At 36.3% G+C, this 25,158-nt stretch overlaps 2 protein-coding genes across 9 annotated transcripts in view; both read right to left on the bottom strand.

The window, feature by feature from the left end:
- Positions 1-25,158, bottom strand: part of LOC149555646 (protein PAM71-homolog, chloroplastic) — a 206,861-nt gene that overhangs the window by 82,128 nt on the left and 99,575 nt on the right. For all 7 annotated transcript variants that reach the window (XM_089829760.1, XM_089829764.1, XM_089829761.1 and 4 more), the window contains exon 6: positions 12,329-12,489. In XM_089829760.1, coding sequence (XP_089685886.1) covers positions 12,329-12,489 — 161 coding nt within the window. The remainder of the gene's footprint in view (positions 1-12,328; positions 12,490-25,158) is intronic.
- Positions 3,057-10,262, bottom strand: LOC149555647 (uncharacterized). 2 transcript variants are annotated; one of them, XM_089829768.1, is made up of 5 exons: positions 6,490-10,262; positions 5,534-6,298; positions 5,090-5,388; positions 4,550-4,947; positions 4,333-4,452 (listed from the first exon to the last, which is right to left on the bottom strand). In XM_089829768.1, exons 2-4 carry the CDS (start codon positions 5,632-5,634, stop codon positions 4,598-4,600), a joined length of 750 nt encoding a protein of 249 aa, XP_089685894.1. In that variant the 5' UTR covers positions 5,635-6,298; positions 6,490-10,262; the 3' UTR covers positions 4,333-4,452; positions 4,550-4,597. The 2 variants fall into 2 exon arrangements, with proteins under 2 accessions (XP_089685895.1, XP_089685894.1); XM_089829769.1 differs by lacking the exons at positions 5,090-5,388; positions 5,534-6,298; positions 6,490-10,262 and adding exons at positions 3,057-3,834; positions 3,931-4,118 and having other exon boundaries at positions 4,229-4,452; positions 4,550-5,076.

Here is a 25,158-nt window from a genome sequence, read left to right as displayed (position 1 = left end):
TATATCTGCTATAAGTCGTATGAGGCTATGAATGCTAAAGGAGCAGACCTAATATTTTCGTGTGTCCTTTATCTACAATCATACCCTATAAAAATATGGCAACCAAGAGGCATGTCCCTAGAAGGGAAATGTCCCTCTCTAGGTCGGCCTGAATTGTTTTCTTCTAATCGGTGTCTAATAGAGGAATAGATTTAGTTAGTGTTTAAACTAACTAAGTTGATCAATTTTATTCTTAAACAACATTGCCTCAAAGGAGATGCCAATCACACCTAAAGAAGGGACAATTATATAGAGGCCCTTATTAGTAAGGCATTCCATGCATAATCAGATCTGTACAATCTGTACAATCAGACCAGTATGAAATCAAAGTTACAGAATTAACATGTGCCTTATCAGAAGATTGCCCTTGCCAAGAGTGTCAGATAATGGAGGAGGGTAATACACTTGTCAATGAGGAGCCAAGTGATTAAGGGGTTTTTCTGAAGGAATTAGAATCCGAAAGAGTTGAGACAATAGCCATCGAGGAGGAAGTTTGTGCCTTGTCAGAAGATTGCTCTTGCCAAGACTCTCACATAATGTAGGTGGGCAATATATTTGTTAATGAGGAGTGCACTGATGAAGGGGTTTTTCTGAGAGAACTAGGGATCAAAAGAGATGAGTTCCCACATTCTAAAACAACTTTCCAAGACAGGACAAATGGTTGCTGAGGAAAGAACCGGGTGCTGGTCTTCTGATGATTTGATAAACGAGGCTGATGGGGGGATAGGACCATAGTTATAGCAAAGTCTGGGTATATTAGAGCCGAGTCGTGAATCATGTAGTATACATCAGGATCAAATCTGCAAAATAGAGGATTCTAAACAAGAAAATTCAGTGAAGGAACCTGATAATATGGACAATATCAATGATTTCCCGTCTGCTGTTTTGCTGCAATTAGATAGTAGGAAGGACTCAGTGGAGGATACTGCAAACAGTATTCAATTTTAAAATCAGATGATTTCAATAGATGTTAGGTCTGGTAGAGCTGTATTAATGGTGTTTGTAGGGTGAAAGTTTCAAAGCCTAGAGGAAGGAAGCCGAAAAATTCTAAAACAAAAGAAGAGGTAGCTGCAGGTCTTCAAACCACTCTTGATGAGAAGCTCTCGTCAACAAAAAGATCGACAAGGAGAACACTTAGTTTGTCCATCGTGCAGTCTCCTGCTAATGGTGTTTGTAGGGTGTATGTTTCAAAGCCTAGAGGAAGGAAGCCAGAGAATTCTAAAACAAAAGAAAAGGTAGCTGCAGGTCTTCAAACCACTCTTGATGAGAAATTCTCGTTGGCAAAAAGATCAACGAGGAGAACTAAGTGTTCTCCTTGTCAACAATGAAGATTCTCTCTTGGAACATCAGAGGCATTAATGCCTCTGACAAGAGATATAGAAGCAAGCAAGCTCTTGATTCTTCTCATGTGGATATAGTCCTTTTGCAGGAGACTAAATTGTCAGAAGTATTTTTTCAAAAACTATGGAAAAGTGGGTGGATTGAAAAATTTCTCATAGTCCAAGTGAAGGCACTTCGGGTGGTCGAGCAGTGGTATGGAAGCCTAATGTAATTCATGATGAGTGTATCCAGCAGGATGCCAATTTTCAAGTGATAAAGATCTAATGGTTTGATTTGAATTTTTCTCCTTGGGCCAACCTCGACTCAAGACAAGAAAAACTTGTGGGATACAATTACTCGTATTTTTCAGCAGCAAGATGATCATCATTTTATATTGGCTGGGGATTTTAATGCAATTCTTAATTCATCTGAGAAATGTGGAGGAACTACAGCCCCCATTAAGACAGTACAGGACTTTATGGCTTTTGTTTCAGATAACAATTTGCATGATGTGCTGCCTAATAATGGTTCTTACACTTGGATCAATAAAAGAGTTGCTTTTTTGCAAATATCGGAGAGATTAGACCAATTTCTAGTCTCTCAAATGTGGAGTTTAGCGGGTGTCTTTTGAGTCAGACATTCTTACCATTTCAGAATCTGATCACTTCCCTATCATGCTGAACTATAGAAAGCAAGGTAGTGTGCCAGGGAGTAAATATATGTCTTCATTTAAGTTTGAACATATGTGGTTTAGGCACCCTCACTTTCATCTCTTGCTTAGACAATGGTGAGTGAGTGCACCGAAGGTGGAAGGTACGAAGATGTTTCAGTTTGCAGCCAAGCTGAAGTATATGAAGAGTCAAATTAAAGAAGGGAATTCATATGCTTTTAGAAATGTTTTCCATGAGAAGGAGAGAGTGCAACAGCAGCTGTCAGAGGTTAATGAACGTATTATTCAGCAGGATTGTTTTTAAAGTTGTATTTGGCACAAAAGCAATTTCAAGAAGAATGGGTTGACTTATGTTGTAGAGAAGAAGAGTATTGGAGGCAAAAATCTAGGGAACTATGGCTTAGAGAAGGGGATAAAACACCTCTTACTTTCATGCTTCTGCAAAACAAAAACGGGCAACTCATACAATTTTCTCAATTGTAGACAGCAACAATGGAAATGTTATTTTTGATTCTGAGGGCATTCAGAAAGAGAGGGTTAAATTCTTCAAATTTTATTAACATCTTCCGCTGAGGGATTGGAGGATAGGATGGAGGAACAATTCCGTCTATTATTTCAGATCAGCGTAATAAAGTACTATTGGCTCCTTTTACGATTTCAGAATTGTGTAAGGCAGTATTCTCACTGCCAGCTGACAAAGCTCTTGGTCCAGACGGGTTTACAACACTATTCTATCAAAATTGTTGGGATGTGATATGTATGGACCTCCTTGCGGCCATTGAAGAATCTAGGAGGAGTAAGGCAATGTTAAGGTACTTCAACACGACCATAGTTGGAAAACTCGCCAAATGCAAAAACTCGCCAAGCCCCCCAAAAGTTTAATCGGGAAAAACTCGGCGATTTAAAAAAAAAACTCGGGAAAAACTTGGGAACCTAAAAAACCGCTGAAATTTAATTAAAAATACATTTATTTTGCAAAATTTAATGAGAAGATGAATCTAATAAGTTAATTAAAGACAATACAAAAGAAAGAAACAAAGTTTAGATATATATAAATGCATAATGCGTACAAAATTGCATTCTCATGCAGAATGCTCATGGTAGGAAGCAAAATAGTAAATTACTAAATAGTTTCAATCTGTCAAACTAGAAGTAAATACTAGAAGTCTAAATACATCAATACAATGTCAATTACATCTTCCTCTTTCCACTTGCACTAGCAAGAAAGCGAGGGGGTCTAGTGCTAGAAGAAGTGCCCCGCATTGGGATAGGGCGTGAGCTGCGTGACTGTGAACTTTGTGGCTGTGCCCCCTCGCTCGACGTCCCTACTAACTGACTTGGCGTCCTAGAAGAGGATGCATCTCCTCCTAATGGTAATGCCTGATCCTCGCCTGAATCATCATCATCCTCGTCCTCATCCTCAATGTCATCCATAGTGAACTGAAAATCAGTGTTAGCCTCCCCCTCCATGGCCTGCCTCTCCAAATCAGCGATTTCATCTGGTGTAAACAATGGACTTGGCTCCTGTGCTGTCCAATCAGAATAAGGATCTATCTCATCTAGATCAAGCGGACCAGGTAGTTCTAAGAGCTGTGCCTTTTTTATGCGCAACTTAAGATTATAGTGCACATAAACAAGATCATTAAGCCATTTTTGAGTCATTCTGTTTCTTTTCTTTGTATGGATGGACTCAAATAAGCTCCAATTGCGCTCACAATGGGATGAGCTACAAGGTTGGGATAGGACTCTGAGAGCAAATTTCCTTAAATTGGGGGTATTGCCACCTCAACTTGCCCACCAAGCATCTGCAAAACAAAATTAAAAAAGTTATAAAGCAATAAAAAAAAAAATCAGAAGCACAACTTATCAATTAGCAAAAGTTTTAAAGTTTGATGCTTTACCTGGTGCTTGAGTAGATCTTGCTCTCTTTGCTAGCATAGAAGAGAACAAAGGACCCCTTGATTCCACATAGATTTGTTGTTCGGTCACAATAAGGTCTCTCTCCTCTTCACTTGATATCATTCTCTCAATGCATTTAGAGAGACCTTCCACGATCTCTCCATTAGAATCTGAGTAGGAATCATCAGCCCTAAAACAAATAGAAAATGATATCAAGTCTTACTACACAACCTTAAAAAGTAAAGTAAAATAAAGACTTATTAAAATTCCAACTTCAAGGACAATCAATTATCATAGTACCTGAATTTGGGATTGAGGAAGTAGCCTGCTGCATGAATAGGTTGGTGGAGCATATTGTTCCACCTCCTATCAATTATTTCCCAAATGGGGTCAAATCTGAGACTGTCCCCGTGATAGTAACTTCTAATAGCCTCTTTCGCCCCATCCATGGCCTCATAAAGACTTCCCATTGAGGATTGTTGCCCATCACATGTGCGCAAGACTAGAACCAGGGGCAGAGACATCTACATTTGAAATTTGAAAAATACAAATTAGTTAATAACATAGTAAGTTATGAATTGATAATGAAACTTGAATAAACTAAAAATATAATAAAGTTACCTCCACAATCTCCTTAGCCTTTGCAAAAAAGCTATCATCAAAGACTATTCATGCCACAGCCTCTCCTTCGGGCTTCTTTGAGTAAGGTGAAGCAACCCAATCAGCACACACAAACATTTGCTTCAAAGCCAATATGTGGTCAAGAATACTTTGCAACGTCAAGAAGACCGTTGCAAACCTTGTCATAGCAGGTCTCATCAAATCTTTGCCTTTAGTGGCTTTTCTCATCAAACTAAGAACCCATGGGTGATTATAGATATATTTCGTGACTCGCCTAGCATCTTCCACAACTGAACTCACCCAATCAAGTTTTTCTATGTGCTCCAAAAGAAGGTCAAGGACATGTGCTGCACAAGATGACCAAAAAAGTGTGGGATGCCTCTCTTGGAGGATTCTACCTAAAAGATTAGCAAAAAATCAATAATCAGTAACAAACTTTCCATATTTAGTATTTACAAATTACATCAAATCTAAATTGAATAATACCATAGCATTACATTCATGATCCATATTGATTCAAATATAAAAAATTAAATCTACCTGCTGCCACATATGCTATTGCATTATCTGTGATTATTTGCACCACATTCTCTATTCCCACCTCCATGACAAAATTCTCCAACATTAAAGCCAATGTGGCTGCATTTTTCACTTTGTTGGAGGCATCGACAGATTTCCAAAACACCACATCATCTTTGCAAGCAATCAAGAAGTTAATAATGGTTCTACTTCTTCCATCTGTCCACCCATCAGATAAAATGGTGCAGCCATACTTCTTCCACTCTTTCTTTTGGTCTTCTATCAACAATGTTGCCCTACCAACCGCTTTGTCAAGCAACCTACAAAATTTAGGTGTACTATTAAATAAAGTGTAAGTGTTAGTAAAAAATTAGGAAATAAGTTATAACAATTAAGATTTAAAATATAACAATGAACTAAAGTGAATCACAATTATTTACAATTACTAAATAGTAAAATACTAACCTTACACTCATATCCTTGCGATTAGGCAGCTTGTACCCTTTGCCTAATATTGTCATTGCATTCACCATATTGACCCAATAGGGACTATCAGCGGCATTCATTGAGATATTATTGAAAAACCAAAAATCAGCTGCTGCAATATCAGTTTGCTCATGCACCTCCTTAAACCATGCAGTGCCCTCTAATGATGGCTATGCTCCAGGTGTGTTCCTGGGCACAAAATAACCACCTATCCCTGATGGGGATCCGGATGGTGATGATGAAGAAGTAGGAGATGTAGAAGAAGTGGAACCGGTAAAAGAGAAATTTTGTTTGCGGATCCGTGGGCCACGAAGAGATCCTGGTATGTTCTCAAGTGCTTCTTCTTCCTCTTGCATATCAAAAGGAGCTCCTTCAGATTCAGCTATGGCTGCCCTCATAGCTAATTTTGCCCTCTCCCTATTCAATTTTTTCTCTTCAACAGCTGCAAGTAGGGCATGGATGAATCTTTTTTCTTCATCAGTTACCTTGAGACAAGGATTTGAGTCATGTTTCTTTATGCCTGCAAGGTGGTATTTGAGGCAGTTTATGCCTCCAGAAATAATTCTCTCATAGGGAATGCATATCACCTTCCCAATATCATTTGGACTTGGAGCTTCATAGGCATACCACCATGCCTTATCTCTTGCATTTTTAGGCCAAGTGCCTATATATCCAGATGGGCATGGTGTTTGTGGCCACTCTTCTTGCGGGTTTGTCATGTTTTCTTAATGCTTGTCCGCTGCCCTACACATAAATAATTAAATTTATAGAAAAATGAATAAACAAAGTTAGAACTTAGAGTTAGAACTTAGAAGCTAGAAGTTTAGAACAACTAGGGTTTCAACTTTCAAATGATTTGAAATCATTTACAAACAACAATAAAAGCTTTGCTTAAAACTATAAAAAATTTTCAAACAATGATAAGATGAACATACCTGGAAAGAAATTTCTCTTCTAAATTCGGTTAGAATCCTCCAAAATCCACTCCAATCTGCCTTTAATCACTTGCAATCAGCTAAAACCTTCTTTGCTCTACACAAATGAAAGAAACAATGCATTTTGACCTATTTAGGCGTCATTGGCCACGGGTTCCCTGAACCGCGAGTTTTTTACATTAACTCGCCGAGTTTTTGACTAAAACTCGCCGATTACTCGGCGAGTTTTTGGACTCCTGCCGAGTTTTTTGACAGGCGAGTTTTTGGGAGATTTACTCGCCGTCCCAAAATACTCGGCGAGTGTTTAAAACTCGCCGAGTAACCGGCGAGTCTTCCAACTATGAACACGACAAACATAGCTATTATTCCGAAAGTCCAAACTCTTAAGTCCTTCGCAGATTTTCGCCCCATTTCTGTTTGCAATACAGTCTATAAAAAATTTTACAAAAGCAATTTACGTGAGATTACAACAATTCATCCCACATCTTGTTTCTCTAGAACAAGGCAAATTCATTCCAGGTAGAAAGACAATGGAAGGTGTGTTAGTTGCTCATGAGACCCTACAATCTATTCATGCTAATTGTATATCTAGTTTTACGGTCAACTTAGATATGATGAAGGCATATGACAAAGTGTGCTGCCAATTTCTTTATATGGCTCTTCATAAGTTTGGTTTTTCATAAGCTTGGTGTCAGTGGGTCATGGCTTGCATTTCTGGGGCTTGGTTTTCAGTAATTATTAAACGGTACTATGTGGGCTTCTTCCAATCCTCACAAGGAATTAGAGAGGGAGACCCTCTCTCCCCATTTCTTTTTATCATCATGGCAGAGCGCTTAAGTAGAAGCATTCAGTTTAAGCGCAGTGTTGGTCTTTGGAAAGGGGTTCAAATCTTGGGTACATCTTATCTCTACTATGCATTCTCTATTTGTGGACGACACATTGCTTTTTGATGACATCCATTTAGGAAGCCAAAAATCTTAAGGTTACTTTGGATCTATACACATTTATTTTAGGTCAGAAGGTTATTTCTCAAAAGTCAGATATTCTTATTTAATGTGGATGACAGAGTAGCTGGAAGGATAGTTAATACTTTAGGATTCCCGGTGGAACAGCTACCATCGACATATTTAGGATTACCACTTTTCACTGGAGCTAATAAGATATGTTATTAGACTGTAAGGTATGTTATTAGACTGTCATAATTGATAGGATAAAGAGCAAGATATTAGCATGTAAGGCAAGATGGCTATCACTTGCAAGAAGGATTCTTTTAGTAAAAGTGGTTTTGTCCGCCATCCCTAATTACTACATTGCAATCCTTAAAGCCTCTTCTTCAATTGTTAAGCAAGTTGAAAAACTGATTAAGGACTTCTTGTGGAAAGGAAATCTGTCGGATGAGCGCAAAATCTCCCCAGTATCTCTTCAAGAAATAGCTCAAACCAAGACCATAGGTGGGTCAGGTATACATGATTTGCAGCTCAGGAATAAAGCATTTGGTGGTATATTGATTTGACAGATGTATTCAAAGCCAGGAAAGAAATGGTGTAGAATCATGCAGAAAAAATATCTTGATAATTCGGATCCAGAATGTATTCTCACCATTCGTGATCCTCCTAAAGGCTCTGTTATTTGGAACTTCATGTTGTATTCAAGAGATCTTGTTGAGCTATAGATTACTTGGGAGGTGCATAAAGGTGATGATGTTAACTTTTGGAATGATTCTTGGCAAGGTCTTCCCCCTTTAGCTAATATTCAGCAGGATACTGATCTAGTTTCGGTTTGCATTACAAGGTGGAGAGTCAGACTTATTGATTACATAGATTCTATCGATAGATTTACTGGGCAAGCTGATTAAAAAGATCCTGATGAGTTGCCTATTTCCAAGCCTCAGAAAGAGTCACTTTGGAAAATATTCAAGGAAAGGTAGACATTTCTGTCTAATAGAGAAGACTCATTAGTGTGGACTCCTCATGATGGGAACTACTCAATCAAAGAAGGATATAAAGTTCTGCAGCAAATTCATAAACTCAGGCCCATTCATCGAACTTTTTCATTCTGCTGGTATAATTATGTTCTTCCGAAGGCTGATTGCTTTGCTTGGCTAGCCTTGAAGAACAGGATTCTAACTAGTGAGAGGTTCAAAAAACTTTCGATCGCCTTACCTTTTAATTGTGACCTCTGTAATGAAGTTGCAGAAAGCACTGATCATTTGCTGCTGAATTATTCTTTTGCAAATTATTGTTGGACTTATGTCCTCAATAAATTAAATTACAGTATGCCTCTTCCGGATCGTCTTTGGGACCTATTTCAATCCTGGCCTGTCTTATATTCATCATGATTATTGAATTGTATTTAGAAATGTATTCCCGCCATTGTAGTATGGGCTATCTGGTGGGAAAAGAATAAGCACATCTTTCAAAAAGAGAGTAATGTTGTTAGTGAGGTGGTCAAGGGTATCAAAAAGTCTGTTGCGGAAGTGGTTAATGCCAATTTGATGTCTGTCAAATGCAATTTCATTTTTTTCAAATTGGGATGGTCATGCTGCGAACAATGGAAGGGAATCATGATTCCATTAGGGTCAATGGAATGTTGCAGTCACTGTTGATGGTATCCTCCAGCTCATAATTTTGTCAAAGTCAAATTCGATGGTGTTTCAAGAGGTAATCCGGGACTTTTGGGGATTGGAGTTTGTATCTGTAATCATTTGGGCAAAGTATGTGCTATCAAGCTTTCCCCCATCTCTCAGGAGACTAATAATTTTGCAGAAGCTTCTGCTTTATTATATGGGTTAAGGTTAGCTAAAAAGGGAGGATTTAATAAAGTGCACATCGAGGGTGACCATGGTTATAGTCAATGCCTGCATTAAAAGATCTTTGCATAGCTGGAAGTTGGCATATATCTTAAATCAAATTTGGTCTTTATTAGATTATTTTCAAGATGTTCACATCTCTTATACACTGTGTGAAGGCAATCACGTTGCAAAATTGTTAGCAAATTGGGGGTGTGATGGTATTCAAGTGGAATCTTTAAACCCTTAGGATTTCATCAACTCTCATGAGCAGCTAGGCTTGTTGCTTGCTAAAGATGCACTGCCAGCATAAAGTTCAGAATAGATTAAGGTACAATTAACATCAGATGGAGAAATCAGGCTGCTGCTCCATTACACTGTCAGGGTTATTGTGATGAGTCAGGGGTTCCAGCAATGAAATGGCGTTCTCCCTATCAGAAGTGATTTCCTTCATGCTACTGGATGTCTTTTTTGGGCTGCATATTTAGGATGTGATGCAGGTCTTTTTGAATGCTTTTGGCTATAGTGCTGAGGGGGTTACTTTGGGGTTTGTATTCTTTTCATTTCCCATCTTAATGGCTTCTGATGTACTATCTGATTCATATGGAGGGCTACCCTTATTCTGGAGTGCTAGTTGGCAGGAAATCATACATAGGGTAAAAAAATTTAAATGTATTCCTTCTTTCCTATTTTTGGCTAGTCAAGAGCCCTTCCTTTTTGTAAACCAATGAGGAATTAGGGTTTTCTTACTAGTTCTTTCCCTGTGGAGTTATCAAACTAGTTATAATAATTAATAAAATATTTAATGGCTTCGTCCATTTTTTATTTTATTTTTTAAAGTTTGGTATGCATCAAAGATCTCAAGATCAAGAAAATTGTAACGGAAACTAAGGCAATACCCCAAAATAATGTAAAGGATGCCAGTTTGAGCTATCTTATAAAAGATAGATGCAAAATTCAGAGATATTTATTGGCGAACATGAATAAACCAAAACTCATAAAATATCAATGAGAATAAACTAGTAATTTATAAATTTATATACTATTTGATGCTCCCCTTGAAATTAATATTTTGAAGTAATTGGTCTCAGTTTCCAATTCCCAGTTCAAGTTCAACAATATGAGACCCTAATGGCCCAGAACAGCCAATATCAAGCATGAACCTCGTCCAGAAATCATCTGCCCAAGGCTTCAGATGGAGATTGCAGCCTTAAATAGTCTAAAAAAGCAGTAGGCATTCTTTGGACTAATATGAAGAACAACATCCAGAGCTCTGAAAATTTTGCAGGGGAGACCAAAATCTCCACAGATAGGAACTCTCATAACAGACAATTTTGCATGGAGATATATCATATGATGGCTAGAAGGTGACAAAAACATAGCGATTAAGAGAAATGGACATTTTATTGATTCTCCTACTGTGCTCTCATGTAAATGCCTTACATTGTTTGGCATTGTATGTCAGGTAATTGTGGTCCTGACAGTTGTAATAACTAATTACTTTGTTACTCTATTAATAATCCAATACATAATGAGTATTTATGACTTATTGCACAAAAAATAACAATGCTGACATCTCCTTTGAACCTTTATTTCAGTCATACCCAAACAAATATTGAAGGTTCAAAATTCTCTGAAGAAGACATTTTTAAAAAGATGGCTGATGATTGCTCTTGTTGATGCTTTGGTAGCTTTGGTAGGAAAAACCTGTGAGATCAAAAAGAAATTAATATAATTACAATGATTCATCTATATATATATATATGCAATTTTAATTAAGTTTGCCATTATATTAATTTTATTAATGAATAGACATGTCCCATGAAGGGACATGTCTCTTCTCTTGGTTTATTCCTCATACAAATACAAGAGGATGCTGCCGTTTGGAAAGTACATACCAAACATTATGGAAGTGCTATTACATCTGCAGCAGTCCTAAGAAAAATAACATGGTATCAGAGCCAGGTTGCAGAAGTAAATCGAATAGATAAGAAGGAATAGGAATAGGACATCACGGATAGAGAAATCCAATGTAAGTACCAGCAATGAATACCATGGCAGACATGACCTCAAAGAAGATTGCTAGATATTTTCTGCCACACCTACATGATTGGAAGATAAATTGAGAGCCAATGAAATATATTAGTTTAGGGGGGGTTCACATGATCTCTTGAGGATAATAAACTGCATAAAACAGGCTGGTTTCACTGTATATCATGGCCATTGAAACACTTCATTGGAGGCGTTTGAAGGGGAAATGCTCTGTTTTCTGGGAATTGATCACTGATTAAATTGCAGTTGTTTCAAACTTATCTATATATGTAACTTAAATAATTCTGTTGATTGATTCCATGTTTAAAATACCTTTGAAATTGGTATCAATACATTTCAATTTTAATTATGTTCTAGAACTTAAAGTAAACTTTATAGACAAACATTTGAAAAAAGTATCACAAAGTCACATTGAACATTGTTTGAATTTGAATCCAGTGAACTAAAATACCACAAATTGAATCCTAGACATCCAAAAAAATATGCACAAATAATTTCAACATTATATAGTAAGGCATGATGTAGAATAAAGATTAGAAGAAATGCTATAAAGAGTCTCATAACATTGAGCCTTTTTGCGACATTCATGCAGAACACACAAAGATGATGTTCCTTTTTCAGATTGTAAACTCTTTTTAACTCTTGGTATGAGAATCCCAAAATATGGTATATTTGGAAAATTCTGCCCTGCATGTAACCCTTAAGACTCAAACATGGACCAGCTATGATACACTTCCACTGATTTATGTCTGGACTACATTCTTGATAATATTCTTTATTTTTAGGAGTTTTAAGGGTTTGCATTTTTACTCTAAATCTTTGGCTGTCAGTTTAGTAAACTGAAGATTATAATGCAATGTTGCTTTTGTTTAACCTTTGCCTTATTGTATTGAATAAAAATAGGAGAACCATTTCTTTTCTTAAGTGTTGGAAAGGATTAAAGAAGAAATTTAAACAGACAGAATTGTATTCCTATAAGATATTTTATTTGAAGACTACCTTTTCCTTCACCAGCTCTTCAGCTTCAACAAGTTCACCAAGCTCATGTCCACTGCCTCCACTCTTTGGGGATTGAGATGGAAGATCCCAAGCATTTTTTATAGATGTGAATCCAAAGAACAGAAGTAAAGCTACCGCTGCATATTCTCCTATAGGTAATGCTGCACAACTCACAATCCATTTTTCAGATCTCTCTCAATTTTATTTTTTAAATCACACTTGACAAAACATGACCCATTTTCAATCTTCAAATAATCTGATAGAATTGCTTGTTAATAACGGGTACCTCAGATTTTCCCTTTAAAAATAAAATATAAAAATCAGAGAAGTCTAAGTGGATAGTGTAGAAACGAAGTTGTTTAAAATTAGTACAGGAGTGGAAATTAAAATCGAGGTCCATTGTCCAAACTCTAGACACAAGCAATGGTAATTATTTATAATGATGTCAAATAGAAGAGAAAGTGGAACCAAAGAAAAGTGCAAGTTTACAGCTAGCAATACACACAAGTGGTATAAGAAGTCATTCACGAGATAAAGGTATGCCTATTAAATGATGAAAAATATGAGATCATTTTCTTCCACCATTTATTAATGTGAACTACAAACATAATTTGCACTTCAAATCTTAGGGATAAATAAATAAAACTAGAATTGTTCTAACTTTAAAATATAGTATATAACCATACTAATTCAATTTGAATGGTTTAACTGATCATGATTTTATTGTTTTTCATCCTTATGACATGGTTGAAATAGTTTATCCTTAAACAAATGCAATCACTTAAATTAATTGATTGGAGTACACATATTGAAAATTTTCTATATATACTACATAATGAATAAAAATGAAATACTTTTGGAAATGACAGATTATAAAATAAATCTCATAAACATGGATACAGAAATAGGAGATATAAAGACAAAACACGATTCCCTTAGGGCCCATTTGTCTGCTGCAATTTGTTATTTTGGATTTGTTATTCTAGATTTGCTATTCCAGATCCGTTTGGTTCTACAAAACTAAAATTAGAATAAGAGTTTGAAATTGAATTTGGGATCAATATGGAGCTGCTTAGGAAGATGGTCAGCTAAGTTGTGATTTGTGAGTTGAATAACACCATGCGAATGGTGCCATCATTTTTTATTTGAATAACACCCACACATTAATCTGTGCATGAGTTCCCCAATGCTGCAGACTTAGCGCGTCTCCTGCGAGCATGATGCCCTCTGCCATGGAAAAGGGAAGCCCCCTGTTTGGCCCAATCGGTCCCCTCTTTGGCCTCCTCTGCCACCAACTTCCCATATGGGCTTGGGCATTTCCCCTATCATGAAGAAAAACGACCAACAGATATGCAAATCACTGAAAAAATCTACACCCCCACACATTCACAAACAGCCTTGTCCCTCTCCTTTATTCTGCGAGTTCTACCGCCTGCACATTCCATCTCATGTTGCACTCGTGCCAGCATTGCAAGATTCCTCAGCAATTCACTCATAGCCCACTCTACCAATGTCAAGGATATTTCCATTCCTGTGTTTGTATATCTTGCACGCATTTTCAAAAGAAGAATAGCTCAATACAATTTGTAACCAGATTTGTGGAAGATAAGACGGCCTCTGTTCTGAAACTTACCAAGACAATCCCTTTCATGTTAGTTCATGATATTGTCTAACCCTGCAGTCAACCATTACATCTACCAAATCTTTAAAGCAATCTTCTCCAATGAGTTTTCATTTTTACAGCCATGGCAGCGATCAATGCCAGATCACTGGCAGGGATAGAGCGGACTTGAAATTTTGATAAAATATTAAAAAGGGAAATAGGATTCAGAATTTCCAATTCGAATTCCACCTATTTTGGTAGAATATCAAATTCTCATTTTGGGTCCAAAAAAGGAATACGACTTCCAATTCCCAATTCTGATTTAGTGAACCAAACTAAGAATTAAAATTTTTAGGAATTTGTTGATTCCTATTATAGTTCAATTCCTGCAAACAAATGGGCCCTTAGGGGAAGGTTGGGTTGGAATTGGCACCACCGAACCAAAATGGGGATAGATGCCATTGCAATGAGTATACATGAGTAAATAAGGGTCCACCTGTATGAAAATAAAAGGTGCTGCTAATGCCCAAAGAATAAGATTTAGAGAAAATGGTGTGTACCTCGTAAAAAGAGTACCACATCATATTATTTAACACACGGGGAAAATAGGAAGTAATTATAGTTTTAAAATAGTCAACATTTAACACTACAGGTGCAATTTGAGTTGAAGTCCACTAACTACTTGTTACAGTTAGAATATAATGTTATTAGGGGTTATACCTTATAACATTTATATATAATTCTAGAATAAGGTTATAAAACCTTTTGTCTTTTTTTAATGATATACAATATGAAATAATTATAGTCTAATAAGTATCAGATTATTAATTATTAATGAAAGGAGGCTGTTGAAAAGGTGTGACTAGTAATGCCACCCTTCATCTCCTATTTACGGAGGTTCTTTCTCATTTGACAGAGTGAATTTGGAGCTTTATAGTGGGTTATATCACTATGCAAAGAAGGTATTATGAGCCACAAGAAAGAAGTATCCCAAGGTTATATCCTTTTATGATAGACTCTATTTTGTGACTGTTAAACAGTGATACTTAATGGGAGTTTTAAACTGAAAGAGTTTTACAATGTATATCTTGTGTAATGTGTTAAATATATGTAAGATTCTCAGTTTGTTTGTTATATATTCTGTTTATAATTATTAGTATCCTAAGATCCTAATGTCTAAAATCATATCAAAACCTATTACGCTATACTAATAATGTTTACATGTTATACTAGAGACTATATAGGACTTAGTGGGAAGTCTCTTTACGTTCAATCAACACATGCATAAGACCCACTTCGCAATACATATGGAGACTTTTCCATTATTTTAAAACCCATCCCTTCATTGAAGCTATAGTAGGAAATTCTAATATAGTTTACTATGATGAGACTTTTTCCTGCTAATTATTTTTCCTATAATATTTATACAGGATAGGATCGTTTTTACTATTTATTTGATAATTAAGTGAAGTATACTATTTATTTTTAATATTATGTGTTCTATTTAATTCAAAATTATTTTGTAATAATTTATTCTATTATGCTTAATTGTAATATCTGTATTCAAACTCACTTATTCAGTACAATTTGAAAATATACAATTTCTATTATATATATAACACAAAACAAATGATCTGATTCGAAAATTGGTGTATATTTCCAAAATTTCGCAAATCTTTATTGTATTTTGCTTTGTAGAACCATGCAATAATTGACTGTACATATTATCTACTATATTAGATACATTCATTATATTGTATTAAGCAATGAAACCTATTTTAATTCACAAAATTCTCTCCCTTGACATATGAAATTTAAAATGTTAGGTCTAATTTATTGGGCCACTTCAATTTATTTTGAATTGCATACAAAAAATTTAAACCTAAACTCTTTTGTTTTCTATATCCATAGAAGTATAAAATCTTGATATTACAATATAAAATATACAAAAAAAATTAAAATTCTTAATTGTAACAAAATAAATCTAAATTACAAGTTTTGCACCTGATAACCTTGGTTCCCAATGTTATTTGTCCTAAGTCCCAGTTTGGGAGCCACAAGCTATGAGTCCAAACATGGTCTAGTCTAACCCACAACATGCAGGTTTAGCTACTGAACCCAACACGTATTTGCCTATTAGCAAAAGAACCTAAGAGGAATTTGGGGCATTTTATTGTTTTTAACCTTTTTAAATTTTTCTGTCTTTTTAGGTCAACTCAACCCCTAACCCTCAAATTGCCAACTAAAAAGATAAAAAAATTTGAAACCTATCTCATTTGTATATTTGTGAATAAAAAAAACTTCATGCCTCTATTGCTAAGCTTCCCTGTTTGTTTTCCGTTGCTAAAATTTCATGTGTTCTTGCCATTTCTCAAGGAGTGTTTAAGGGTCTAAGCTGGTTTGTGAGCTATTCTTATGTGGTTGCAAGTGTTGAGAATTCCTCAAAGAAATTGAAGAGTAAGATTTCAATAAAAGAGGTACGTTCTTGTTGTTTTGTTTTTGTTTTTTAACTTTTCTTGGCACTTTTTGTACAAAATAAAATGAATTCTCTAGTTTTGTTCTATTTTTTTATTTTGGCTGGTGGCTTTGTATGTTGTTTATAGATTCATAGAATGGAAAATGCTTCTAGCTCTAGGAGTTTCTAGTTCAAAACAAACCAGAACTCTGCACTCTGAAAATATGTGAAAATGGTGCAACAAATGCTCATTAGAGGAAGCTACTGATGGATTTACAAAATTTCAACAAAGAGGCAAGTTTTTCATTTGATTTTTTATTACCTTTCCTAGCACTTTTATACAAAATGAAATGAATTCTCTAGTTTTGTTCTATTTTTTTCATTTTGGCTGGTGGCTTTGTATGTTGTTTATATATTCAGAGAATGGAAAATGCTTCTAGTACTAGGAACTTCTAGTTTAAAACAAATCCGAACTCTCCACTATGGAAATATGTGAAGCTAGTGCAACAAATGCTCGATAGAGGAAGCTATTGATGGATTTATAGGATTTCAACAAAAAGGCAATTTTTTGTTGTTTTGTTTGTTTTTTTTTACTTCTCTTGGCAGTTTTTCTACAAAATAAAATGAATTCTCTAGTTTTGTTATATTTTTTCAGTTTGGCTGGTGGCTTTATATGTTGTTTATAGATTCATAAAATGGAAAATGCTTATAGCTCTATGAACTCCTAGTTCAAAACAAACCCAAAATCTACACTATGGAAATATATGAAAATGGTGCAACAAATGCCCGATAGAGGAAGCTACCGATATATTTATAAACATTTCAAAGAGCAATATAATAGCTCTTATAGTCAACGGAAAGCACATTTGCGCTTTATCCCTGATAAAAGCATCAAGTTTTGTGCAAGCACGCCAAAAGTTAGTTGGAGGCCTCAATGTAAAAACCTTCTTGCAAACTCTGTTGTAATGAAATATATTGAATGTTAAAAGATAAGGATCTCTGATAGATAAACTATTACAATCAAAAGATATGCATAAAGTACCTTACTTGAATATATCTTTGAGTTCTTTTGATAGCAACCTTTGTGATATCTGAATGTATATCTTCTTCAGCAGCAACAGTAATATCAAAGTTTTATGTAACAGTAATTACTAACTTGCAGATGATAATGTGGAGCAATGTATTTGATAGACACCGACTGCAGGTACTCAGATGTATGTATTTGTGATGCTTTCCCTGCAGTGGTGACTCCATTTATATATTGTGAGAAAGGGACATGACTCCAAAGAGTCATGTCTCTACGTGGCCAAAGGCCATGTATAGACATGCCTCTTCGGAGGCATGTTTGTTAATACAAACAAATGCAAATGTATAACCAAGGCACAATAATTACTACCGGTGCCAATAACATAATCAAGGCACGATAATAACTATCGGTGCTGATAATATAATCAAAGCACGAAAACAACAGTTGGTGCCGATAGTATAATCAAGGTACTAACATCAGTATCAAATCATATTAAATCTGAGATACCAACAATATAGTTGGTGATGCCAATAATAGGCAGAATTTGAGATAGCATTAAACATATTCATTGTTGATACAGTGAACAATTATAATACAATGATGTCTGAGATATCGATAGCAGGTATACAGATACAAGGATGTATGCACACATATGTGTGCATGTAGATTGAGAATATATACACATATATGTGTGCATAGACCTCTGTATTGCACACACACATAACAGTGCCATCAGAATATTATATTTGTCTTCTTCCAATGCCAAAAACATTAACATTGAAGAGCAAGCAAAAGCAGATAAAGCAGTTGGGAAGATGATTCCTCATTCTTTGGAAAGGTCTACAAAAGGATTGAAAGCCTTTGTAGAATCAGTTTCCAATCAAGAACCCATAGAGGGCCATCCATTCTTGCATATTCCTCAACCACTATCAAATAAGAGAGAAAACTAGCCCGTGGATATGACCTTTCACAATGAGTGTAGAGACATTGCCAAGCAGGACACAATTAGATCAATCTACTGGTAATTAATTTTGTTCGTCATCGTATTGGCAAAAAATGGTAAGAGCAATTGATGAGGCTCTAGGGAGGTTCAAGGGTCTAGGTTATGAGAAGGTGTTCACTATCTTATTGGACAAAGAGATGAAACATGCAGACAATGCTTTGATACACATCAAGGATTCATGAATTAAAACAAGTGTACCCATAGTATATAGTGGATAGAAAGATGCAAGAAGTTATCCTTTGAACAATGTTATTACAATGTCCACAAGAGGTGCAATTTTTTTGAGAGCAGTGGATTGTGAAGGGCAAGTTTAAATGGTACATTTGTTACCAATTTTCTTGTCAAGACATAAAGCAAGTTGGTGTTTGAAATTTTATTCAATTGATAACAAACAATGCCAAAAACTATAGGACCGTTGGATTGTTGGTTACAAGGCACTACAATCACATTTTTTGGACACCTTGTGTTGTCCGCTCACTCTACCTAATGATGTAAAAAGTTGGGAATAAAACTGAATAGATTAAACAAATGTATGCAGAAGACCAAAAGAATTGTTCATCACTAACCATTATATGGCTCAAGGCATATTTGGACAATTCTCAATATTGGAGATCTTATAAGTAAATTATTTAAAATTAAAATTTGATACTTTAGTAAATTTTCTAAGTTTTTAATTTTAATTTTAATTTATTATTATTTTGAATTTGAAATAGGTTGTTGACACCTATTTTGCCTCCAACACAATTGTTTTGAGATGCCTTGTGAAGGTTCATGAGGCATTGTCTAGAATGGTATTCAGTGCTAATTAGAGCATATGGAAGCAATCTAGGAGTACAAGGGAAGCTGCCATCAAAGCAAAGAAATTAGATGACTCTGGTTGGGGATCATGTTGGGTAACTCCTGAGATTTCCTGAGCCTTTGAGAATATGAAATAAATCATCAATGAGAAAGAGCAAGATCTTAAAGAAACATTTATTCAAGAAACTACTGAAAATCATGGTGGAGAGGTGGAACAAAATGACTAATCCTTTTGTCATATCCCCTTTTTAGCTCTGTCTAGTAGTGACATGAGAGTTAGCCTATTATGGAGTCTCGTAGGCTGGCGGTGGTGATCAGGCACTCAGTTAGGGTTTTCAGCATCTGGAATTAGTATTATAGGCAATAGTAGATCAATTGAGAGCAGATCCTTGACTTTAGGAGGCAGTTCCTTGATTGTAGGAAGAGATTCCTACCTTTTAGGAGGTGGTGACGTTTCCAGAGTTGAGGTTCAATAAGATCACCCCTTGGTCTCAATTTCAAGAGATTTGGGTGTCTTCCCTATATTTTAGGAGTATCCCTATTTTTGAGGGTGTGACTGCCAATTTGCCCAGGTTGTCCGGCATCAATCACAGGCAGGTGACAAACTCAGTTTCATGTTTTAGAGGTGTTTGGGTTGTTCCTTGGCTACTTGGGAAATATTTTAATATATTTAAATATTCTCCTAAGTTACCATTTTAATAATTTAAATAAGGCTAACTGTTTAGCCATTTTGGAGTAATACGAAGTTTTCTGGCTCCATTTGGATCGATTTGCCTATGTGTGATAGCTCATTGGAAAGAGTTTGGTCTCTAGTATTTGATTATCACTTGTAGCGATTTGTTTGATGCTTGGAGCTATTTGTCATTAATAAAGTGATGATTTCCTTCTATTTGGATGCTTTTATTGGGAAAATAATGTTATATTATAAAGTTCAACTGAAATCCACTTTAGGGTTCGAATTGCCTTGGAGAGGGGCTATAAGGAGAAGGCAACGTAAAGATGAGTATCTTTATCATTTTGTCAACCTATTTTGAATGACAATGCTCTGGAAGAGCATTCCTTACCTAAGACACAAACCCTAGTGTTGAGAGCAGATTTGTTGGGACGTAGCCCTCAACAAGATCAGATTTGAAGGTTCTTATGCATACAGTTCGATCGTGGAAAAGGATCAAATTCTAGTATTGCCGTCACACTTTGCAGGCAGTGGATTTATTGGGAAGGTGGCCACTTTGGTTCAGCCTAGCTTTTCCTTATAGCAACTCGCAGGAGGAATTCCGAAGTGTTTATTTGCAGCAAACTGTAGTTGTTTTATTGCAGCAGCTTGGGCTCTATCATTTGAATTTGTTTGGCTATAGCTGGTTCCCATCTTCAACTGGCATTAACCTTGTTTGAAGTACATCTGTATTGGTACTATTCTGAAATAAATTAGACTCTGCTGGTATGACTTTAGAATCATTTCCAAAATAGTATTTATTGTTGCATATGATTTCTATCACTTCTATTTTATCAATTACTATTATTTATTCATTGTAATACCTATATTCTGAAAAATGCAAAAAGAAACAACCTTCTTCTGCAACTTTTGTCTAGCTCTATAAGATAAAAGAAAAATCTACAAAAAAATATAATTTATATAATTAAACAAATAGTAGCAGCATAGCAAATATCCATTTGGGATATTTCAGTGGTATCAGAGCCTAGTTTCTACCATCCTATTGGGTTAGTTGTAGGTCAATACCATGGCTAGAATGCGAAATGAGTGCTCTAAGGTTTCATCTTCATCGACGGGTACAAGTAAGAGGCCTCCTGCTAAGGTTTTCAATGATGCAATAATGAGCAGCTGCCATCAGTATCGTTCTCTTCCTAAGGAGATACAAGACATGCTTGCATTCACACAATTTATAGGTATACCAAATGTCGAGGATGATTTGGTATCCAAAAGTTCATATCAGCAACAAGGAAGGAAAGAAGAATCAAAGGATAGAAAAGAAAGTATTGGGAGAGAGGATAAGTTAACAAAGGAAACACGGACCAACAATAACCAGCAAGAGGAATTACCAGATGAAGATCTTGCGGGGGCATCAAAAGAGGATATTGAAGAGAGCCCTGCTCTTCAATGGCAGTCCACATCCTTTGATGGATTTACACATGTCCATAAGCTTATTTTGGAGAGCCAACTGAAAGTTGGTGTTGAAAAGGTCATTGCAATCTTGTCACATTTTGATAGTTCCCACGAGTTAGCAGAGAGCTACATTTGGAAGGTCCAACTTGAGGGAAGATATAAATGTAAAGAAGAGGCTTCATCAATCTCTGATTTGCATGTGCTTAAGATCATTTTCTTGACTTCGGTGTTATTTACTCTATTGCTTTGAGGGGGAAAGAAGAGGAGATTGATCAGCTTATTTCAGAACTTTTAAAGGTTAGAGAAACTTTGGGAAATTCTCAAGTAGCTCTTCTCATGGCAGAAAATCAGATTGAAGAACTGAGTAGGGAGTTGAGTTTAATCCATGCTTTACCTACAAAATCAAAAAATCAGTGGGAGGAACATTGTGTGTAGCTGAGTCTACTACATTTTACTTCAACTCAATCAGAAAACCTACCTCTTGCAACGGCCCGTTCAGATTGACAACATATATCATGAGGTGAATGAGGAAGAGGAACCACTTGATGATACATTATCCACTGACACCAGTAGTTCCATTAATATTGATGATATACAAGATGATTCCAAAGAAGGTATAGAGGAGGATTCCAAAATTCTGAGTTTGGATAGTAACAATTTTACTTCCCATTCTCATGAGTTTTTTGCCTATAGTCTTGAAGAAGTTGATGACAGACATTCATTCATTGTTGATAACCCCTTTTCTGAAATGAGTGCTGATTTGATTTTAGATAACCCACTCTTTGAATTGGATGATGAGGAGACTCTTGATCTTGATGACACAAATGATATGAGGAGCTCAATCTTGGAGTATGATTGTGAAGTTGAGCATACACTCGGTGGGCCGACCACTCAAGAGTTGTCCCTTATGGGCATGGATGACACATCTACTTCTATTAAGAGGTGGCCTTGTGGTTTCCTTGATGGGGCAGAAATAACCTTGTTGATTGATGACTTTGTACTCTTCAATCCATTGAAGATTAGTGACTATCCTAGTGGGGATCTTATGACTCATCCGAGTTTTTCACTGTCTACATTAGGTTTCCAACAATATGGGAGTGTTGGGAGGTGCCCCTATAGGTTAGCGATGGAGTGGGGAATGTTGTTGATTGGAATTGGTTTTATAGTATGTTTGATATCACTTGTGTTGCTGGTCAGAGTTATGACAGTGAGATAGCGTAGCCATTGTTGATAGTTTTTGAGCATGTAAGATATTACTCACCCATAGATATGGTATCCTGCATAAATAGAGGGTTACTTGATAGTGATGGTGATAATATTAAGTTCTACATCACACAAAGTACGATGTGTTTTGTTATGGGACCCAGGTATTGATTCGCGAGATACATCACTTTACACAGACTTCCATATATTGCTTCATGGTTTGGAGTGTTTAGGCATTCTTGTCAGAATGGAACAGCTGGTTGTATGTTTGAGAGATATGGAGGATCGCATGCTTTGGTTGAGCATGTTATTTTTTCAGTTTCCCCGGATTGCATCAAGTTCAAGGATTGTTAGTAGGGACCTCACGGAGAGCCATTGGCAATATGGGTTTGCACATCTATTCAGACAGGTGCAATATGAATATGTTGCATTTTTTTAAATTGGTTTGGAATCCAAGAATCGACATGTATAATACATTCCTCCAATGGATTCATGGTGAGATGCTACACTTTGAAGATCTTGATGTTTATATCATAGTAGCACAACAAAGGACATGGGTGCGTTGGTGCACTTGAGCAAGTATTGTTATAATACTAAATATCATATGTCGATTGCTATGACTCCATTTAGAGCCCTCTACGATTATGATGCTCTATCTTTTGTTGATATGGTGATAGTGACGACAGGGTTCCTTTGACACAAGATTGGGTACAAGAGACCCAGGACATCATGAGATTTCTTAGAGGATCTTCACCAGGCACAAAATCAGCAGAAGGTCTAAACTAATCGACACAGGATTGAGAGGATATTTGAGCTGAGGGATATGGTGTACCTACGACTGCAGCCTTATGGACAGAGCACCCTTAAAAGGGGTGGAGCCGAGAAGCTTAAACCTTGTTTTTATGGACCATACAAGATTATCAGGTGTGTTGGAAAGGTTGCGTATGAGATTGAGTTACCATCTGGCAGTGGGATTCATAATGTGTTCCACGTGTCGTGTCTAAAAAAGGCACTAGGGTGACATATTATACCATCTCCAAATCTTGGAAGAAAGCAAACGCTAGCTGAAAAGTAGGACGATTTGAGAGTATCTGATTCACTAGAGAGGTCTTCCTATAGAGGACGCCATTTGGGAGGGCGAGACTATTTTATAGCATCCAGCTTTGTAGTTGCTTGTGGGCAAGCATCTCTGAGAGGGAAGGATTTGTCATGTCCCCTTTTTAGCTTTGTCTAGCAATGACATGAGTGTTAGCCTATTATGGAGTCTCGTAGGCTAGCAGTGGTGATTAGGGACTCAGTCAAGGTTTTTAGCGTCCGGATTTGGTATTACAGGCAGTAGTAAATCAATTGAGAGCAATTCCTTGATTTTAGGAGGCAATTTTTTGATTCTAGGAGGAGATTCCAACCTTTTAGGAGGTGGTGACATTTCCAAAGTTGAGGTTCTATGAGATCACCCCTTGGTCTCACTTTTAGGAGATTTGGGTGTGTTCCCTATATTTTAGGAGTATCCCTGGATTTGAGGGTGTGACTGCCAGTTGGCCTAGGTTGTCAGTTGACAAATTCAGTTTCATGTTTTAGAGGTGTTTGGGTTGTTCCTTGGCTACTTGAGAAATATTTTAATATATTTAAATATTCTCCTAAGTTAACATTTTAATAATTTAAATAAGGCTAAGTGTTTAGCCATTTTGGAGTAATAAGGAGTTTTCTGGCTCCATTTGGATCGATTTGCCTGTGTGATAGCTCATTGGAAAGAGCTCAGTCTCTAGTATTTGATTATCACTTGCCAGGATTTATTTGATGCTTGGAGTTATTTGTCATTAATAAAGTAATGATTTCCTTCTATTTGGATGCCTTTATTAGGAAAATAATATTATATTATAAAGTTCAAATGAAATCCACTTTAGGGTTCTTTTAGGGTTTGAATTGCCTTGGAGAGGGGATACAAGGAGAAGGCAACCTAAAGATGAGTATCTTTATCATTTTGTCAACCTATTTTGGATGCCATTGCTCTGGAAGAGCATTCCTCACCTAGGACACAAACCCTAGTGTTGAGAGAAAATTTGTTGGGACATAGCCCTCAACAAGATCAGATTTGAAGGTTCTTATGCATACAATTTGATCGCGGAAGAGGATCAAACTCTAGTATTGCAGTCACACTTTGCAGGTAGTGGATTTATTGGAAGGGCAACCACTTTGGTTCAGCCTGGCTTTTCCTTATAGCAGCTCACGGGAGGAATTCCATAGTGTTTATTTGCAGCAGACTGAAGTTGTTTTATTGCAGCAGCTTGGGCTCTATCATTTGAACTTGTTTGGTTGTAGCTAGTTCCCATCTTCAGTTGGCGTCAACCTTGTTTGAAGTACATCTGTATTGGTACTATTCTGAAATAAATCAGACTCTGTTGGTATGGCTTTAGAATCATTTCAAGAATAGTATATATTGCTGCATATGATTTCTATCACTCCTATTTTATCAGTTACTGTTATTTATTCATTGTAATACCTATATTCTGAAAAATACAAAAAGAAACAACCTTCTTCTACAACTTCTATCTAGCTCTATAAGATCAAAGAAAAATCTATAGGAAAATATAATTTATATAATTAAACAAATAGTAGCAG

This window comes from Cupressus sempervirens, chromosome 5 (genome assembly GCF_028749045.1).
Source record: "Cupressus sempervirens isolate cs-2001-9-10 chromosome 5, ASM2874904v1, whole genome shotgun sequence".
In the NCBI taxonomy this organism is placed as follows: Eukaryota; Viridiplantae; Streptophyta; class Pinopsida; order Cupressales; family Cupressaceae; genus Cupressus; species Cupressus sempervirens.
The sequence above is the reverse complement of the archived record's forward strand: the minus strand, read 5'-3'. Positions and strand labels throughout refer to the sequence as shown.

Coding starts and splice junctions, on each gene's coding strand:
- LOC149555647 (XM_089829768.1), bottom strand. CDS start 5,634: ATGAATGCCGCTGATAGTCCCTATTGGGTCAATATGGTGAATGCAATG. Junction 5,389..5,533: donor CGCAAGGATATGAGTGTAAG/GTTAGTATTTTA, acceptor TAAATTTTGTAG/GTTGCTTGACAAAGCGGTTG. Junction 4,948..5,089: donor AATAGCATATGTGGCAGCAG/GTAGATTTAATT, acceptor CTAATCTTTTAG/GTAGAATCCTCCAAGAGAGG.